The sequence below is a fragment of the Plectropomus leopardus genome, chromosome 8 (assembly GCF_008729295.1).
Source record: "Plectropomus leopardus isolate mb chromosome 8, YSFRI_Pleo_2.0, whole genome shotgun sequence".
Classification (NCBI taxonomy): domain Eukaryota; kingdom Metazoa; phylum Chordata; class Actinopteri; order Perciformes; family Serranidae; genus Plectropomus; species Plectropomus leopardus.
Genome location: NC_056470.1, coordinates 7118473 through 7138823, shown reverse-complemented (window position 1 = coordinate 7138823; position 20351 = coordinate 7118473). Strand labels below are relative to the sequence as shown.

Genomic DNA, 20351 nt, shown 5'->3' with positions numbered 1-20351 from the left:
ACAGAGGAAGGAGGGAAAGAACAAAAGATGTGCGAGCGGAGGATTGTAGGAGCTGTTTCATTAGGAGTGGTGACAGGTGTCAGAGCTGAGTCTGCATCAGATAGCGGAGCAGATCTACACAATGAGACACAACAATCTCTTTACCTGGGGGATTCCTCTAATCCCTCGCTTTCGCTCCCCTCTTTTCTTTCTTCCTCTCGCTCACACTTGATCTTTCGAACATTCTCTTTATCTTCTATCCCTCATTGTCGCCTTGTTTTTCAACCTTTATTTTTATCCGGGGATGAGAGTTAACCGACTTCCCAGAAATAACTTTCTCCACTTTTAGAGATGGGTGCTTTCCAGTTACGGCCGCTGGAAATTTCCCAGTGCAGTCACAAGCGCACGAGAAAGGCCTTGTTGAGATATAAATTTACTGCAGTGCAAGTCAGGGATGGATGGCGATGCGGAGGATGAGCAGAAGATAAAACCATCGTATAAGGAAGGGTGAGGAGAGGTGAAGCGAGAAGGAAGGAGTGGAGGAGACGTGGTGAGGTCTTGGGAGCCATCCACTCGCTTATTAAAGTGGGGGATGTGAGTCTAGGAGGTCAAGTTCCCAACAGAGCGAGGCAGGGGTGGAGCTCTGCAACACGGGAGTCATACACACTGCTTATATATATCCAAACTATTTCCCACACGAGCAATACAGACACACACACAGCCTATGTTACATCTAGATACCCAAAACGCACATAATATACACATAGACCAAACAACCTCACACGCCGATCAAAAGCTAAATCTTGCCCTCTGGCTCTGCGCAGTAAGCTGGTGCAGTCTTAGGCCTGTGGAGTGTTTTACAGTAGCCTTGGGGCCAAATACACAGACACTGTGATCAAAGGTGGGAAGGTAAGACCTCAGGAAAAAATTAGTTCTTCTTCCAGACTACCATTGTAAAATCTCAACGTCTCTGTCAGAGCCCCTAGGCTACGTTTTTGGAAACTGACTGTGCTTATTCATATGGTGGCCATTTTGAACAGGGAAATAATGTACACTATGCATATTGTTTTAAATGTTTCTGTATTTTGATCACACTAGAGGAATGGTCATTCTAGTATGTACACGAAGATCATGAGTGTGGAGTTGTTTGGCATTTCTGACCTATCTTTGGCCTTTCAGACATTTTTGACATGTTAGTAGGAAAAGTACAGCTGTATTCAAAAACAATGATGATGTATCAGTAACTGGGTTCAGTTAATGTACGTACTTGCAGCCTTGGTGCTCATCAACTTCTCATGATGACCGTCAAGCAGTTGTCATAGTTTCAGAGTTTGCTAGCTACTTTCGTAACTGTAACTATGGTTTCCGTAACAATGAGAGTCCACGTGGCTTAAAGCAAAATTTGTGACGTGGGCTTGTTAAGCAGTTGCCACTCACTTCTCTTTTTTTTCTGCTTTTTTGCTGTTGTTGAGCTTAATGCAACAAAAGGAGAAGCTCTTTGTTTTGCTGTTAGGAGGTTGCTATTATTTTTTTCCAGTTTAAGTTTGCATTCTGCTGTCCACTTGTAAGTCCACTGCTGTCTCCCTTTGAGTATGATCAAGACGTGGTTTTCAGTATGTGTAGACATGTCGGTTTTGATTTCTTGCAAAGCAAAGAGCATTTTAACAACACATGGCTCCAGAAACAACAAGAAATTAGTGAAAAGTTACATGAAAAGTACCAAAAAATAACAAAAACCCCCCCCCCAAAAACTAAACTAGAATAAAAATTAAATTAAAATAACCCCGTAAAAAACATGCAGGCTAATCATTTATTTCTGTAACATAGTTTTAAATATATAACAAGAATGATTATAAATGAAGTTTTCCGGACAGTTTTTCCCAGTTTTTTTCTATTTTCTTATAATTCTCCCCCTTTTTCAAACTAATTTTCAAGTTATGTTCAGGTCATTTTCTTCATCACCTTTTACTATTTTCTTGCAGTTTAAGGGGCATTTCTAACCAAGTTGGTCACTGCATTTTTTTCCAATGTTTTTGAAATAAATCAAACTTGCTTGGCTTTTAAAGAGCTAAATAGCTTGTGAAAGATGCAATGTCTAACCAGTTTTAAATGGTTAAAATAATCTAGGAAACTAACAGGCTTGAAAAAGGTACAAAGATAAGGTACATAGGTTTTCATGACTTTATGGAAGTGAAGATTTGTGCTTATTTGAGGCTCACTGATGTTCCATTACTTTTGAGTGATGTCAATCCAAAAAACTGTTATATATTTCAGTTCAAGTTTTTAGACCAGTTGTATCTTAGGCCATGTTCATTTCCTACAACTCAACCACAGGTAATGTTTTATGCAGTGCTCTCTAATCCATCCTAACAGCACTTTTCCTGCTCCTCTATACATCTTCCTAACATCTCATCCTATTCTCCATCACACCCTCTGCCCTCTACCTGCTGTGCTGTTTATTTAACGGGGATGATGCCTCCAGCCATGAACTCCCTCTGGCTATGACGCTCTACTGCATTTTCACATTTCCTTTCCTCTATCGCCTCCTTTAGCTCACATTCTTTGCTCTTTGTCGGCTGCTGGAACATCATGTTATCAGGTTAGAAGATTTTCAAAAATGTACAGAGGCTTGTGGGATGACGTGGAGACAAGAGTGTAACATTTAGGAAGTTTAAATATCTGGATGTTTTGGCAACATTAATTATAAAAAAAAATAAGTTTATTTATGGAAGAGATAAGAGGAAAAAAAACATGCAATTTCATTAATTCATATCTAGCTCTGACACACCTTAAGTCATAATATTATCTGTCTCTCACTTCGAATTAATTTCTATCAGGATGGAGACATCGCATCTACGGTGATGTCAGAAATGAGGCGAAAGCCCTGATTGGCTGCCGGCTGTCGCCCATGAGGCCACCTTACTGAGGCGCTGACAGACTCCGAGTATGATGGATGAGGGAGTCTGTGTGTGTTTGTCTATGTGTGTGTGTGTGTCATGGGGGGAGGTCACCACAGTGTAGAGGGTCCCCGCGGATTAGCGTTACAGACCAATGAACCGTTTCAGAAAGGAGGGGGCAAGACCCCATCGACCAGTGCTGTTACACGCGCGCGTACACACACACACACACACACACACACACAGAAAGAAAGAAAAAGACCTGATATGATGACCACATCTCCCAGGGGAGAGAGAGGAAGAGTCATCTGTTGAGCAATGTCTCGGTTTTAGACGCTAATATTGTTACACCCTTAGAGAATAAATCTAACAGAAAGTAACACACACACACACACACACACACACACACACACACACACACACACCAGAAAGTACCACAATACTGTGCAATGGGTCATGTTAGTAATCCCAACAGATGTCTCCATTCAGTCAACACACAGACAGGTCCTTAGGCTGCAACTATATAGATCTTCTCGAGCAAGTCACACACATCTTTTCTTTCTCTTTGTCTCTCACTGTTCATTAACAATTGTTTTCTTTATCTCTCAGTGTCTGTCTTGTAGAAAATGAAGATAGGTCAAAACAGACAGCTTAATCAACCTAAACATCATAACATCCAGCTATTATCCAGACTGCAAACTATACAATAAGACACCCTCCAGATGCACTGATTGCTGTAGATCTCTTGATGTTAAAAACTAAAGACGAGAGGTCAAACAAAGGCCAGATATAAGCTGATATCCATCAGTCGGGTTGTGCTACGATGCTCTTGTGGGTTTTGCTGCTGCAGAATAATAATGTCTGATATGTGGATTGTGTACGCCTCGCAGACTGGTTTGATTATGTACATTAAAATGTGTAGTACTGTTCTTCCTCTGTCAGTCAATGTAGGACCTCTTGGCCTTTTTCAGCCCTGTGACCGAGAATAATTGAATTAAATGCTCTCTTGTTCAGATATTGATTTAATATTGGAGTAACAGATCTGAGTTTGATGTATGTAATATTTGAAGTGTTTTTTCCAGATATCTCGTCAACCAAACATTGACGTTTGTGAAGCTCATCCTAACATTTGTTCATGTTCTGTGCACTGGAGAATTCTTCTAAGAAATCACATACTAGGGACAATAATGTTCATGTGCTGGATAAATTACTCAGAATTTCCTTATAAAAAGTGCACCAGAAGGATGGTATCCAGTAGAAAAGAAGCAGCAAAGTACAGTTAGCTTTTATGTGAATGCCTCTTACTTTTAACACTTAACACACTTTTAACTATATTATTCTGTATGAAACACTGTAACACACATCCAGGACCATTACAGATCATGTAGAAAGTAAAAATGTAACTTACTCTGTAGCATTACTCTAAAACAGCTAATGACCATAGTGGCAGCACTGAGCACACTGCTGCTGAGCAGCTCCTTAGAGGAATCCTGCACCATGTTTGATTTTTGAGGTTTGGATTGACTTTAACAGCTGCTTTTCTTTTTTTACACAAACCTAGAGTTATAGAGCAACATTAATATTTATTTGGGGTTGACCAATAGTTCAATAATCCCTCTCTTTTAGCTCTGTTTTTGATCTCTAACATCTCCTTAGGGAAATATGTGGCTTTTTAGTGGCTATGTTACCCAGTCTAACTAGTCGCAAATTGTGTCAGTCAGCTGTTTGGTGCTAAGCAGGTGCAACTATAGTTGACAGTGGGTCTTCATTTTTTTTTTTTTTTTGTTAAAAACAGCTGCCTGATGCATCCCAAATTAACACAGAGTTCCAGGTCAAGCCTAAAGTATGATGGATCCGGGCTTGACAAAACCCAACCACCTGAGAGGCAGGGTGGGCGTTTCTGGCACAAATTCACCAACTACAAAAGAACATGGAGCCACTCAAAGGAATGGGCCACGAAGCAGGAAAAAAAAAAAAAAAAAAACAGAAGAAGAAGAAAAACAACCAGTCATGTGCATTGATATACATCAGTCAATCATGTATCCACTAAGGTTGGTTGGGTATATGGTAATGTGTCTTCAAACCAGTCATCCCAGACTGGTGGAGAGGCAAGGGGAGCAAATGATGGACACTGGTTTGGTCCATTGGTACTAAGCTACAAATGTGCTGATTTGTAGTTCCTTAAAAGAATGCTACACTAAATAGGCAGATTTTGAGCTAAGGTCAAGGTTAGAATTAAGGTTTGTGATGTGTTTCATGATAACCCTGATGAACGCCACAAGCCAAAATGCCCTGGTCCTGAAATAAATTTGTTCTTTATCCTCCAAGTGTTGCAGAAGTTTGACCTCCTAAAACCCAATTATCTGCCACCTAAAAAGGGGAAAATGTAAGTAACAATAATTTGTTGTACATGTTCTAAAACTATTTGAGCCATGTTAGGCCTATTTGTCCAATGGTTCAACCTTGTACTGTAGTAAGAGATCAAGCTACAAAATAGATACGCTGCCTACTGGGAAAAGACCTCCACTTCATTGACTCAACAGAGCTCTTCATCCCACATGTCTCCATTAGAATAGCACTGCCCTGTGTGCTATCTCTGATGACCAAGTGTGATAGTGTGTCTATCTGGATGCTATCAGGTCTGGATGGTCAAAGAGGAGGATGTAGCTGATAAGAATCAGCTAGTGGATCGATATGAGCCTCTGAAAATACACAATCTGTTTGTGAGTGTGGTGTTTGTGAGTGTGTATTTCTGAGGGTGACACAGAAGATACATGACAGATAAGAAGCTCTTCAGGACGGCCTCACTAAATACAGCCCTGTGTTCTCTTTTTCCCCCCAGCCCTCAGGATCAAAATTTGATGAATTTAGTTTCATCTTGTGAGCAGAAAATGACACAGTGCTCCTTGTCATGAGGGAACCAAAAACAGACTCGCAACCCATTTTAGACCCTGACCCAGTGAATAATAAGAGATTTCTGTGACCCACCTAAGAATCAGCCAACCTTTCAAGGTCAGTATAAAAGCCCATGATAAATCGACTAACTTCCCCATCATCTGCCTTCATGTATTTGGGTTCATTTCCTCCATCAGACTTGTGGGACAAAATAATGAGTTTCTTGGTCCCAAAGGTCCTAGGTGGTAAAAGTTTAAGCAATACACAATGCAGCAGACTCCACAACAAAAGATATCTCGGTATCTAGTATGCAAATTCACTGGGGCCAAAAACTTTTGAAAGCAATCGCTTCTCTTTGCGAGACCTGTTTCATGTTTTATTCTAGATTTGTGACTCATCCCCTGTGCTTCATTTCAACGGGAAAACTTTTCATCTATTTTGCTCAAATGACCCAAGTTCCTCAGTCGTAGTCTCAGGTGGTAGGAGGGCATGCACCCCATCGCACTAGACTAGGAGCTCTTCTGTTCCATAAAAGACACTTTGAACTGTGTTAGAAGCCTTTTGGAGTGTCCACCCACTCTTCGCAGCCCTTTACTGTAGGGGATACGGAGCAAGGCTGGTGATGTGGTAAAGATAAAACGCAGGAAGTGTTCATGCTGTTCTGAACTGAGATTCTGACACTTAAATAAATGTATGAACATAAACAATGCCTTGACTTCATTACAGCTTAATCAAAAGTCACCCAACAGTTTTACCTACTTTTGAAAACTTGAGCAAACTTGGTTTTATTACCCTCATCAGTTTTAATCAAAGAAACTTATTACTTTTGTCTTCACATCTCATGTGGGACCAACTGTCACAAACTCAAAGGAATTAACACTGCTATTTACTGCTGTATTTACTGACAACAAAGTCAAAGAAGGAAAACAGTTGAAAATAGAACCGTGACAATGTGGTGTGAAAGAATCTATGGAAGGGCTGCTTGTACTTTGCACCTTTTTGCAATTTACAGTCCAGTTGCCTGAAGAAAATGTTGGCATTGTATGTTTATGCAAATCATGAATATATTACATTTGTATATTTCATACATAAAATATCAATGTTTATAAAATGTTGTTGTATATGAACCAACTTTGCCTCTGGAAAGATGGATGGCATTTCATCTAGACGAGAGACAGCTACCCAGATCCAGACCACTGTTTGGGACAATCAAACAACAAGACTTTGTAGTTCCTTTACATGAATTATTGCTATGTTTCCTGTTGCTTTTTAGTCACCACAAGTGATTGTTTTTGGTGGCTTGTTGCCACAAAAAGTAGATGTTTTTCACTGAGACATTGCTGCGATTGTAGCCATGATTGTGCCGCCGAAGCCTGGTATTTTAAGCCAAATTGTGATCTTTTCTAAACCACAATGAAGTTGTTTTTGTGCCTAAATGTATCCACACACACACAAAGCCATTAATTAAACATAATTTCTGCATATCTGCTATGTCATACCATACAAATGTAACCAATCCATGCTTTGCACAAACTGACAATGCCCAAATGTTTGCCCATCGGACTGCTCTAGAATAAAGACTACATCTAGCATAGAACTATGACTATCACCCATTTCTTTATTCTACTTGTATTCTCTGAACCTTGCACTCAAAGATGACTAAACTTGTCAATTTGATTCATATAGCCCAGAATCACAAATCTCCTTCAAAGCCGTTTCCAATCTATACAGCATAAAACAGACATTGAAGACACGTTTGCTCCCATCTGTCAAAGGGGAAATCAATATAACCACAAGGCTATGTATTGAACCTCAGTACTTAGTTAGTTGTGTCCATAGCATTGGATAAGTCACTCATACATTAAGTCTTTACCAGTTCATTTTTTCTACATTCTTGGCAAAATCTTTTTAAAAAGTACTGTATTAGGTATTGTTTTGGTGAAGGTAGCAAAGGTCATATTGACACCAGTATCAAAACATTCCAAACAAGACCAAGCCTTAAACTACAACAGGGTTAAAATGGAAGATACATAATGTATGTAACACAACAATGTTTCAACAGCCTTCGCATAATGAACCACACTGTATTGAAATAAAGTTGCATTTGAAAGTGTTTTTTCAAGGACAGAAGTGCAGGTAATTTGCGTCTTTAGAGGTAGAAGCAACTGGCACTAACTGTACTTCCATAAAGTTGGGAGACTCAGGAGACAGATTCAAAAAATAATGTTAAAAAATTGAAGCAGTAAAAGCTGTGATAGCTGTGTGTTCGTCAAGCTTCCAAAACAGTGGAGTCAATATTTATGGAGTTTTTAATAGACCTTTAATAGACCAGGCTGAGCAGTTGGCTTCACTTTGTGACAAGTAAATTGAACTTCATGTAATATCTAAAAAGCCAAACAAAGGCAAGTTATAAGACAAAACTTAAAGAGAAGTTGTGGGGAAGGCTGATGATTCAACTTTGAGGGAGGTCATATGAGCCATGGATGTGGAGTTGCCAGAGAGATGAGTAGGTTTATAATGTAATTTTGTTTGTCTGCAATGATGTACTTGTTTTTCTTGTAATGTTTTGTATTTCAACCACAGAACACTTTTGAAATAAAAGTTTTTAGTAAAGTACTATCCTATTCAAATTCTTGATAAAAATCACATCAAATCAAATCTATGGAGTAACATCAATCAACCACCCCTTTAAAAAGTACTGCACTTGCAATTAAGTCAATGTCTACAACCTTCTCCCTATACATGTGGTCTTTAATGAATGCATTTCAAGGATAATATCAGATCTCATCCTTTGCTTTGCATATGGTTGATATAGCCTGTTAGCACAGAACAATGGACTGAAGAGCATTGGTACTCAAGTTAATTCCCATGTCCCTCCACCTCAGTGCACAATTCAGCAGTTTGATGCCCATTAAATTTATCCACTGAGACAGCGAGCGCCGTCAAAACTCTTTTAAAACTAATTTCCCACATATGATTACTCATGTGCCTTTAGGGCAACAGTGGAGTGAAGTTCATTAAGCCTTTAGCGTGAGCGAGGAGTGGGGTCTGACAGGAAACAATACAGGGAAAGTGTCATTTGGACTGTAAAAGATGTGTGATAGAAGTCATCATGGATTGTTCTCACTTTTCATAAATTCATGAGGAACTGTTGAATAGATAAAAAAAATAATAGAGCAATAAAAGAGAACTAAGGCAATGAACAAGGATGTTGTTTGGAACCTTCTGTGATTTAATCAGTGAAATTTGAATATATTTCTTATTTATATTTTGCAGACAAAATAAGTTCTTTAACAGCAAGACAAACATACGAGCAATTAAATGTTTCTCGGCAGCTGAGGCTTCCAGGAAACAAGAAAGTAGGGCAGATAGCATTAACTAAATGACATGGAATTATTAAGTAGATGCTGAGGAGACACGAGGCATGGGTAATGTGGTAATGTCGTGACCCTCTAGTATCCTTTCATCTCCTGAATGGTTAAACATCTTTTGCATCTCTATCCCACTCCTCCATCCTTCTTTTCCTTTCATCAGCTCGCTCAAATGCTGCTTCCTTCAACTCTGATGTCTATCTCTTATCCTTAATTCCACATACTTTACCAACCTGGTTCTTCCTCCAAGTCCTTTGCATATCTCATTCCTCCTTTATCATTTCACCCCCGTCTTCTAATATCCCTCCTGTCCCACTTTTAAAATATTGGGTTTTAGTTTTTTTTTTTTTTGTAGTAGTAAGTATAGCAATGAAAACGTTCAATCAATCCTAATTTCAAAAAGCTTGTTGACAAATTGGCCTTGGGTGATTTGGACAAGTGCACAGTCTAATCTGCCATCTTTTTCTTGAATAATGAGACAATTAAAATAAGCTCCCTGACACAAACTTAATTAGAGGAATCTTATTGTGACTCCTGACCTTTCTCTGGGGTAAAAAAAACAAACAGTTAATAACTCATCAAGCCTGGCTCCCTTGTTATGTCTTGCATTTATATTGTGTTTATCACACTTAAGCTTTAGAGACATTCTAACACACCTTTAAGATGCAAGCGTTAGTATCAATATGTTAGATTTATACTCATTGTCATTATATACTTTGATTTTCATGTTATAGACTACTGCGGACCCTAAAAGACTCTTAAAAGACATTGAATTCATTCATCTGAAAATAATGCCAATCAATTAATTGGTATTAAAATGTATTAAATCGATCTTTCCCGGTATTTCCTGGTACTTTTCTCCCTTTGTTGTCGCCACAAGACAAAACTGTCACCTTTCATGTTACAATAAACATTTGAAAAAAAAAATTAAAATAAAATTATGATAATTACATTATCATTCATTATAAAACTATTCATAACCCTACTTAATTGATGTCCGTCATAAAAAGTCTTAAATCAAACTTGCCTTAAAGGGGAACACCACCTAAATTAAGAATTCCAATATGTTATTTCCACGGCCAAGGGAAAGTTCAATCAATATTTGTGAACATGAGCTACTTTTTCTCTAAAAGCCAGAAACCAGAGAAAAGGGTCTAAAATTTGTGTCATCAAGTATAAAGTCTGGAGCTGCTTCACAGACAATGAATGGGAGAGTGATTTTGTGGACTGACAATATTTTTGTTTTTGTTTCTTTTTACTTTTACTCTCAGTTCTGATACAGAAAATGTTCAGATATGCTCAGACATTCTCCTGGCTGCTGTCAGTGTTATCCACAGCATCTTTCCCCATTCATTGTCTCTGGAGCAGCACCAAACTTTATACCCTACGACATCACAAATTTTTGTTTTAGCACTCTTGTGTTTGGATTTAGGATAGGAGATCTCTATTTTTACTAATATTTTTGGACCGTCTTAGACCATAGGACTAACGTATGAAATTTGAAAATGGGTGAAGTTCCTCCTTAAGTTGTAGGAGTTGTATTAACTATGTACTGTTAACAGTGGGGTCAGATGTGAGATGTGAACAAAATTATAGGCTAGCTAAAGTTTGTTAAAGGCAAACCATAACAGAATGTACTAATTTTTGAAGAACACATTTTTTCTTTTTTTTTTCTTTTTTTATGCGCAGCATGCACATAGTTTCATAAATGAGCCTCCTGGTTGTTTTAGCAAGCTTGCTTCTTCTTCAACAACTAGGCCACTGCCACACTCCTCCCCTTATGTTTTATTGTGGATGCTCCACCTTTCGCTTCTCATCTCATCTGTCTCTCTCCATTAAACACGCCAACGATCAGAGAGGCATCTGGAGATGCATCTTTAAGCTTTAATACACTTTGAATAATTAACACACACGTGCGCACACGCACACCCACCCACACACACACACACACACACACACACACACACACACACACACACACAAACTGTATATACATATCCACCCACACACACATAGACCTAAGTCTATCAGTGGAAGGCAGCTTCCCCCAGCCAGAGAGAGACCCTGAGGGAGAGGGGAAGCTTGCTCTGTGCCAGCCTCAGCCCCAGAGCCTCGGAGCTGGGCAACTGGAGAGCTGTGTACCAGCCTGTGCTCCAGCAACAATGGAGAGACAGATGTAACTCTGACACCCGTAGCTGAGAGACAAAAAGAGAGGTTGTCTGGCTCCAGCTAATTGACTTGTTGAGGGGATGAGGGTGAACAAGAGGAGAGAGCTCATTGGGTTGGAGATCAAAAACGGGAAGCCATATGGAGATGGCTGGCGAGGTGCATAGCCTGCTCTGAGTGGTGATAATATGGGAGTCTGTGTGTGGAGAGCCCTGCATGCTGCACGTGCACACATTCCTGCATGCATGCATTTCCCACAGCAGTGTGGTGACTTGACAGAAAGATATGACTATCTAACCAGCTCGCTCATCTCGGTGATTCATCCTCTAATTAGCAGCACGAAGGCTAACAGTGATCCACACAGTATCTATATTCAACTTCTGTTCATCTGCAGCCTAACACGGCCTGCTAATGATTATCAATGAGGCTAGGCTACAAAGCCACAGGTTCAATCCCCAAAGCAGCAGCAATGTATCATGGACCTACTGTATTTCACTGAGTGTAAGGAGGTCAGGCTGTGAGGAGGAAGGAGAGAGAGTGGGGAGCAGGAGGAAGGGGAGAAACAGGAGTAATGAAGGGGGTGAAGGAGGAAGAAGTAATGAATGTAGGAAGGAAGAAAGATGGTAAGGAAGGAAAGAAACACATGTAGACAGAAAAAAAACACATGAAGACAGAAAGAAACACATGAAGACAGAAAGCAAGGTATAACAAAAGAAGTAACAAAAATAAAAAAATGGGGAAAGAAAGAAAGACAGACAGAAAAAAAGGAGAGAAAAGGGAGATAGAAGAAAGGTAATTGAGGGGAAGAGAAAAAGAAAGAAAGAGCAAAGAAGGAAAGAAAAGTACAGAGACAGATAAAGGAAGAAAGGCAGAGAAAGAAAGAAAAATGAAAAAGAAGGGAGAGAAATGAAGGACAGACAGAAAGTAAGAGGGAGAGAGAAAGAAAAAGAAAAAAGGGAGAAAGAAAGAAAGGAGCAAAAGCAAGATAGAAAGAACAAAAAAGAAAAATAAATAAATAAATGAAGAAAATAAAGAAAGACAGAAAGACAGAGAGAAAGAGCAGATCAGAGGGAGGCAGAGCTGGCGCGTTGCAGTCTCACATACTGAAAAGGTCAGAGCCTCGATAGTTAAAGTGTTTGAGAGCGGCTGATGCAGAACAAGCAGTGGCTCATAATGAGCACTTCATCTGACAGATTCAGACGACTTCACTCAGTCTCAATGAATACATCAGACTTAAATAAATACACACCAGAAGCTGCTCTTTCTAAAACATGAATAAATAAACAAAAAAATGCAACTACTGGTCTAAAAATCACAAAATCCTGAGATCTAAATTGTCTTTATGTTGGTGCAGAAAGTGGTGTTCATGTTAAGTAATTAGGCCCAAAGTACGGGTTTAAAGGTCGGTATGGTGGATGGACTCAGAGCACATCTAACTTACATGCAACAGACCATAATCATGCCCCCAAAGGTTTTTTTTCTCCTCCTGCAACAGCAAAACTTTACAAAAAAGTTACCAAAGGAACTTTTTAAATTGTGAGAAATAAAAACCTCAACTTATTGTACTTTGGTGTGCCTTCTTTAATGTGTGTTCTCATTTTAAGGAAGGTCCTCGCCATGTTTATTTTCCTACTACCTAACCACGGTTACTTTCATTGCTGATACCTAACCTCTGTGACTTTTTATTGATTATGTAACTGTACGTTAAACTGTAATGTAATTCGTGGTGTGCTCATTCGTATGATATCATAAGAACTGTACTGCAAGCATTTTCATAGGATATCATACAACTCACTCTATGAGAATATTTTGAAAAGACAAATACTTTTCGTGGCATTATCGCTGCTGTAAACGTAGCAATGACGGGCGAAAAAACTACCAGTTTTGTTAGGTGTTTGTCTCGAACAGCAGTCTACAGATTGGCAGGCATCTTGCCTATAGGTGCTGCACCATCCAGTTAGCTCATATACTACGTCATTTTAGAAATGAGATGTATGAAACGTACAAATTAAACGTATCCATGGTTTCCAGAAATGTACAATATCATCATTTTCTTTTGGTGACTGGAGTGGTGTGCTTTCACAGTGTGCTTCTCATAGATATGATACTTCAAAAATTTGTGAAGTCAATATTAGGACATCACCAATAACCAAAAGCTCGGGTCAAGACTAAAGATAAAACTACTGAGGAGTTTTACACACACACAAAAGAAAAAGAAAAAAGTCACCTCCTGTCAAAGCTCCCCTCTGAGGCTGTTTCTTGGCAGCCATTTTGTGTCTCTGCTGTCAATCATGTGCTGCATTAATTCATGTGTGGGACATGAAACATCCAGAGTGAAAAGCGAACCCGTGCAAAATGAATGAACGACTTAATTAACAAGCGAGCAAGTTTGCAATCAATGAATGAATAAGCAGGCGAGCCTGTAGACAGGAAAATAAATGCAAACAAACCTCTCTTTTTTTCATTTTCCTTTTTTTATGGTCTTATTTTTTCCCCATTTCCTTAAATCTGAATGAAGTCATTTGCACCAAGCCTCGGGCCCAGCGTCAGCCCAGCCGACTCTACCAGCTCAATGCTGGGATTCATCGGAGCAGAGCAAATTTGTTTGTCTGTCCTGGTGTTTGTTTCTCTCATTGTTTGTGTTTATACACATTTCTGTTCATGGCCTTCTCAAGTGTTGCTGCGACTCTGGCAATTTTCTGCCTGGTCGCCCCTAATGTGCCTCTCTGTTTATCTGCTGTCACAACACAGCTGATTTATATCTATTTACATACATCCAGGAAGTGACATCCGATAATTACATTTACTTTAAAAGGGCAGAAACATATACCATATATCTGTTTACACCATGAAGAGGAAGTGTATTTCTTGTGATGTACCTGCAGCACAGATTCACAGATGCAAGTTTTATCAGATATGAAGTGAAGTCAGCCTCGAGAAATATGACAAATGCCTTTGGGAAGACAACCGGTGTAGTGTGAATTCAATCACTTTGGCAACCTACTGCTAATGACACAAGGGGAAACTTTTTCAGGCGGCGGAGATGGGCAATATCGCTTTCAGCAGGGGCTACGAACTGGCAAATTGGAACAAAATCAAGGCTAGAGGAGATAAATGTGTCATGACAAAACGACTCCTGTTGGCGCAAGTGCTCATATGCATTGCTTCTAAAATGTTACCTATTCAATGACGGACAGAGAGAGAGCAGAAGAATACAACAGACAACATGCATCCATCACAGAGCCGTCTCTACCCTCTCTGCTGTGTTAATAACAATAATCTGCGCAACGATGTGCTGATGGCACTGGCATGTGTGTATGTGTGTCTATCAAAATTCAGCAACCCCCCCGACATTCAAAGTGTCTTGGTAACCATGGCAACACCTGCACCAAAAAGACAGAGTACATCAGAAGACAAAATAGGCAGAAAAAAAGAGGTTGAATTGGTCCAAACAAGATGAGGATGGATGTCAGCCTGGTGTGTTTATAGGACATGCGATGACAGGGTGTGTGTGGAGTCAAGTGGCGTTCCTTCTTTTCTCCCTCTCGCTTGGCACACACCAAAACACACACGCACGCGCGCGCGCGCACACACACACACACACACACACACACACAAAATTGCTGCCAGATTTGTGCACTTTAACACACATCACAGCCCACACACCTCACTCCCTTGTCATATTTGTTAGACACTCATACACATGGTTGCAAGCAATGTCTTAAAGGGACAGTTCACTTAAAAATCAAAACTAAACTAAACTATTTCTCCTCTTACCCATAGCGCTATTTATCAACCTAGATTGTTTTGATGTGAGTTGCCTAGTGACGGAGATATCAGCCGTACAGATGTCTCCCTTTCCTCTGTTATAATCAACACGTTCTCATCCCAACTTGCCAAATACCGCCGCTTTGTCATTGGACATTCAGCTTTACACATGATGGGCTAGATATCCTCCAGCATCGGTTTTGGATGTTCCATGATGGTGTGTCAATTTAGGCTTGTTATATGTATTGTGTCTTTTCAATTTACTTTTCCTGATTTTACAGGAAATGTACAGATTTTGTTACATGCATACAGACAAAATAAACTTACTATGTTGGTGAGGTTTGGGCAACAAAAGCACAGGATTAGGTTTTGGCAAGAAAAAAAAAGCATCCTGATTTGACTTAATATTCACACTTGAGGCGAAGAGTATGCTGCTGTGATGAAAGTCCAGAGTTTCACACCTCCACCTCTGCTAGCCCTATAGTGACTATCCAGCTATTAATATATTAGCCGGTGCCGTTACAAACTGGCACTGCCATGTGTATGATGCTGCCACAAAAGGTGCCTCTTTACATCTAACCAATATTATAATATTATTTAGAAAGTGGCAGTATTTCATGACTTGGGAGACCAAAAAAATACAAGAATGAGGACAGGAAGGAGAAAGATGAAGAAGAGAGACAGCTTGAACTTGTGTCCAACACACAAAATGTTACTCTGATAGGATAAAATAAGATTTGTGGTCTGACAGCACAGGTGAGAACAGAGGAAAGAGAGATAAAGAAAGAAATAGAGACAAGGCTGGATTGAGGGTGGCTGGGTGTTAACTGCGACTCTCTGATGACTCTGAAGTTCATTCGTGTTTGTCAGTGTGACTTTGCGTGTTTGCGTGACAGACAGTAAGACTTAGCAACTTCGATGGAGACAGAGGGACTATGAAAGTGAGTTGGCTCGTGGATATAAGAGGGTTTTCATGCAAATATAGCATTTGGGATGGTAGTACGCTGCCATTTGCATACTCATTCACCCCGACTTGTTTGTAAGTGAATAAATCCAGCGCTGCTTGGAGTACAACAGCTGCTGCTGGGCCACTCACAGCAGCACTCATTCATACACGCACATACACACACTCAAATGGCGTACAGGTCCCAGCTGCACCCTTGGAATTACTATGCCACTGTATTATACTTGTGTGTGCATGTGCCTCAGTACTCGTGTCAGTACTCGTATTTGTGTGTTGCATTGTATGTCAGTGCTCCTGAATGTGCGTGAGTGTTTGTGAGGGTGTTTAACCACACGCGCTCATGGATGTTTGTGCGCGACCTCACCTCTGAGGTGTTGACTCGCCCCTCCTGGAAGGAGCAGTCGCTGGCGTCCTGCGTGCACATGTGGCGGTATTTGCACCAGTGACAGGGGAAGTTTCCATTCACACAGGATAGACACCTGGAGTGAGAAAGTGGGAGAGAGAGGGAGGAGGGTTAACTTTTTGAAGCAATTAACACCAAAAATCAGTTTAGATATAATATGCAGTGTCACATCTTTTTTTGGTTAAGTTTCCACTTCCTTTTTTCTTTGTTTGGAAGCTGATGTGGCTACAGCGTACAGCTGCTCATGCTAACTCTTGCAAATGTAAACTACAAATGTGAGTTCATTTAGAAAAAGTGTCACTACGTCTGTTAATGAGACTGCCCTGACACATTTATTTTGAAACTGTGAAAAGCCACACACAAAAATGTGTATCCTGGTCACAAAAAAAACCAAAACAAAACAAACTATAATTAACATTAACATTTGTTTACATCCACATCTGTCCAGATTCATTTTGGCCCTGACAGTTGACAATCCTTCAAAAATGTTACAAATATGCTACACATTCTGAAACACGGGTGCTTTACAGACATCTTTATTGCAGCAGCACAGATCTACACAATCAGCAGAGTTTCAGCACCAAAGATTTGTCTCACTAATTCAGTATCTGACCGATTCCTCCCCCTTTGTTCCTGAGTTATGGCATTGAGTGTAGCCAGAAAAGTGTTTTGCATAATACTATGATGTCACAGTAAAGTTGACTTTTGACCTTTTGTTTATAAAATGTCAACATAATAATGTTACATCTTATTAGTGAGAAATGTTATCATAATTATTGTGTAGATTTTTGGATTATGGCCAAAAAGGGTGTTTTGTGAGATTACAGACACCGCTGACCACCGAAGGCTAATCAGTTCAACCTTGAATTAAAAAATAAATAAATAAAAAGGATCTATATCAAACTAGTTTGTTATGTAAATAAATTAAATTATTTTTTTTTCCTGTTAGGAATACTGTTAAACATCCAGAATAATTTGGGCTATAAAAGAACCAACAAGGGACATCCGGTGGCTTAGTGGATAAAGCAGGCACCCCATGAACAATGGCATTGTCCTTAATGCAGCAGCCGCAGATTCAAGTCCAGCTCACAGCCCTTTGCTGCATGTCATCCCCTCTCTCTCGCCTCCTTTAATACTGTTAGTCTGTCAGGTAATAATACAGGCAAATATGGCAAAGAAATAATCTTTAAAAAAATAAAATAAAATAAAATAAAAAATCTAAAGAACCAACAAAAATGACAACTGGATTTTTTTTCAAAACAATTCACTCTTGACTTTAAGATTCTTAAATACACAAATAAAAAGCAACATCCCTGTCATTCTCTCTTCTAACATTTGTAGCTGCAAATTTTGGTCTTCTTGGGCCTCCATAAGTCAGTTCCCTTCTCAATACAATTAATTAAGAACATTTCCTCAATGCAGCGTGAGGCATCCATGTATTGGAAATGACTATTTTTTAATGCCAATCATATTTAATCCTTTCATTTGAGAACAACTCCAAAGTTAATTAAGTGTAGGAACATTTGAGACAAACAGAGGCATTATCAAGAACTCTTTTTTGTTTCAAAAAACAAGCAAAAACTGATGCAAAATTGAGATTTCTACTTACAATTGCTATTTTCATTAATTATTTCTGAGTTTCTCATTAAAACCGCAATAAAAATAAACTGATGAAAACTCAGCCACTATAACCTGAACTGATCACAGATTAGGTACAATATGCTGAGCGAGAGCTGTTGAAAAGTGAAATACCGCACAAGTGGAAACAGAAAACGTTTCAATGGGGGACGCGTGCCAGACCGAGCACGGACACGCATCAACACAAATGGTCACGGCCAGATCTTCCTGAAATCACGCTGGAACAGCAAGTGTAACTGTGGCCTCGTGCATTAAGACTTTATTCCAGCTGTCAGCGAAGGCCAAGGCGGACGCTGAGAGCAGCCGAGAGAGAGCAGCAGAGAATCCTCGGCGATCCACTCCTCCCTTCTTATTCTCCATGCTTGGAGGCTTACAGTGAACTAAGCTGGCAGACCAAGATAAGCCTGTTTTTATATAACACTTGTTTTTTTCCCCTCATCTTCGTCTTCTACAGAGTTGAGGAAACGAAATAAATGTATGCACATTCAAACATGGATTACCACACAAAAACAAGGCTATCATGGCTACTAGGGAGCAAAGCAATGCACGAGAAGTTTGTAGAAAAACACAAAGAATTTTACATTTACATTTAATGTGAGTTAAATAGAGACGTTACATCAGCAGTTGCTCAATAGTCTCAATTTCCCGAATTTCATTCTCGCACTCTTGTCATTTGAACACAGACAGCCTTTGCTAGCTAAAAAGCGACTTAATATTAGACTGTGAAGTTTCCTGCAAAATGATGAAAACAACTTAAAAGTTAAATAAACAATAATTACAGCGACTGACAGAAGTTGATGTTCAGTATTTCTTAAAAAAATAAAATCCCTGACATTCTTTTTCGACGGGAACAAATCCTGGCTTTGTCGTCTTTACCACTTCTGAACTAAATTTCACTTAACTGGCTGAAGAACAGCAAGCTCTAATTACATGTTGTGTCAGTCCTCTCTCTCGTACGCTGTCACTCGACTCAATCAGGCCTCCTACAAATCAACCCCCACTCACACACCCACCCACGGTCTCCGCTTGCCAACTCGTATCCACCCGAGGAACTGACTGGGAACCTGCAAGGTCCTTTGTTTGTATCCATCATCTGGTTATCGCTCTCCAGATTTATTTGCACAATGCTGCTTTGCACTGCTGACTGTAATCCATGTTAATATTGTGCTTCGACTGCTGCTTGCATTCTACTGAGGGTCTTTGCTCACTTGTATTTGCTGACATTTTGGGCAAAACAGTTATTCTCTTTCTTGGGGAGAGTTAGATGAGAAAATGTATGCCACCCTCGAGCCTGTACACTAAAACATGAAGCTACAGTAAGCAGCATAAAAACTGAAAGTAAATTGAAAACAGCTAGCCAGACTCTGTTCAAAGGTTAAGAGCTCACCAATTAATGAGTCTGTACAAAATCTGAGGCTAGAGTTGTATGCCATTTCCAGAATTCCCAAACTACTCCTTTATCATTAATATAAAAACATATTGATTATTAAAACTGTAACAGTGCATGCCCACTTTACGCAACCAGATTGCCTGAATCCCCGTCCACTCTGCACCGCCGGTTGCTAGGGCTGCAGTATGATTGTCTGTCTTCATGTGAGCAAAGTTTGAATTTGTCAAACTGTCATGCCTTCTCATCACACCGCCAACTTGGTTTGCATTGCAGTTATCCCAGCATGCTTTGTTGATGCCATTACACAATAAATGGGAAAGAATTTCTGGTGGCCTATAATTGCGTTCACTGGGCATGCATCGAAAGACAGGCATGAGGTGAAAGCGATCCATTTAAATCACTCATTATGAAGAAGAGGTTTGCTAACAGCGACGAACCTGCAGAGAATTTAGGACCCTGCAAAGTTTTTTTAAACTTCTGTTTTATCTTGTTTTGATTTTATGTCCTATTTAACTTGTTTGCTACAATTTGGCAGTTTTTATTTACTGCAGTGTGCCAACAGCCTGAGTCTAAAGAGTATTTGTAACATTTCAATAGCTTTTTATTTGAGGCTCAACATTTCAACTGTTTTTCATTGTCTGCTGAACTTTTCATTCAACCTGTGTATCACTGGTTTAGTTAATAGTTCCCTCAATCCTAAAAAATTGGACCTTAAAGGCAATGTGATGGTAATGTTGTGTATGATTAAGTTTGTTTTAGAGTTTTACTGCCACCAAAAGGCCAAAAAATGATTCTGTTTCAAAGCTACGTAATATTTTTATGTTATTTTACATTAGAGGTCTAGGGTGAAGTACTCTGTGTCATCTAGTAGTAAGGATTG

The 20351-nt window shown here is 39.6% G+C and overlaps 1 protein-coding gene across 1 annotated transcript in view; it reads right to left on the bottom strand.

Moving 5' to 3' along the window:
* LOC121946885 (plexin-A1-like) overlaps window positions 1-20351 on the bottom strand; it is a 321677-nt gene that overhangs the window by 111987 nt on the left and 189339 nt on the right. The window contains exon 9 of the mRNA XM_042491694.1: window positions 16405-16519. Coding sequence (XP_042347628.1) covers window positions 16405-16519 — 115 coding nt within the window. The remainder of the gene's footprint in view (window positions 1-16404; window positions 16520-20351) is intronic.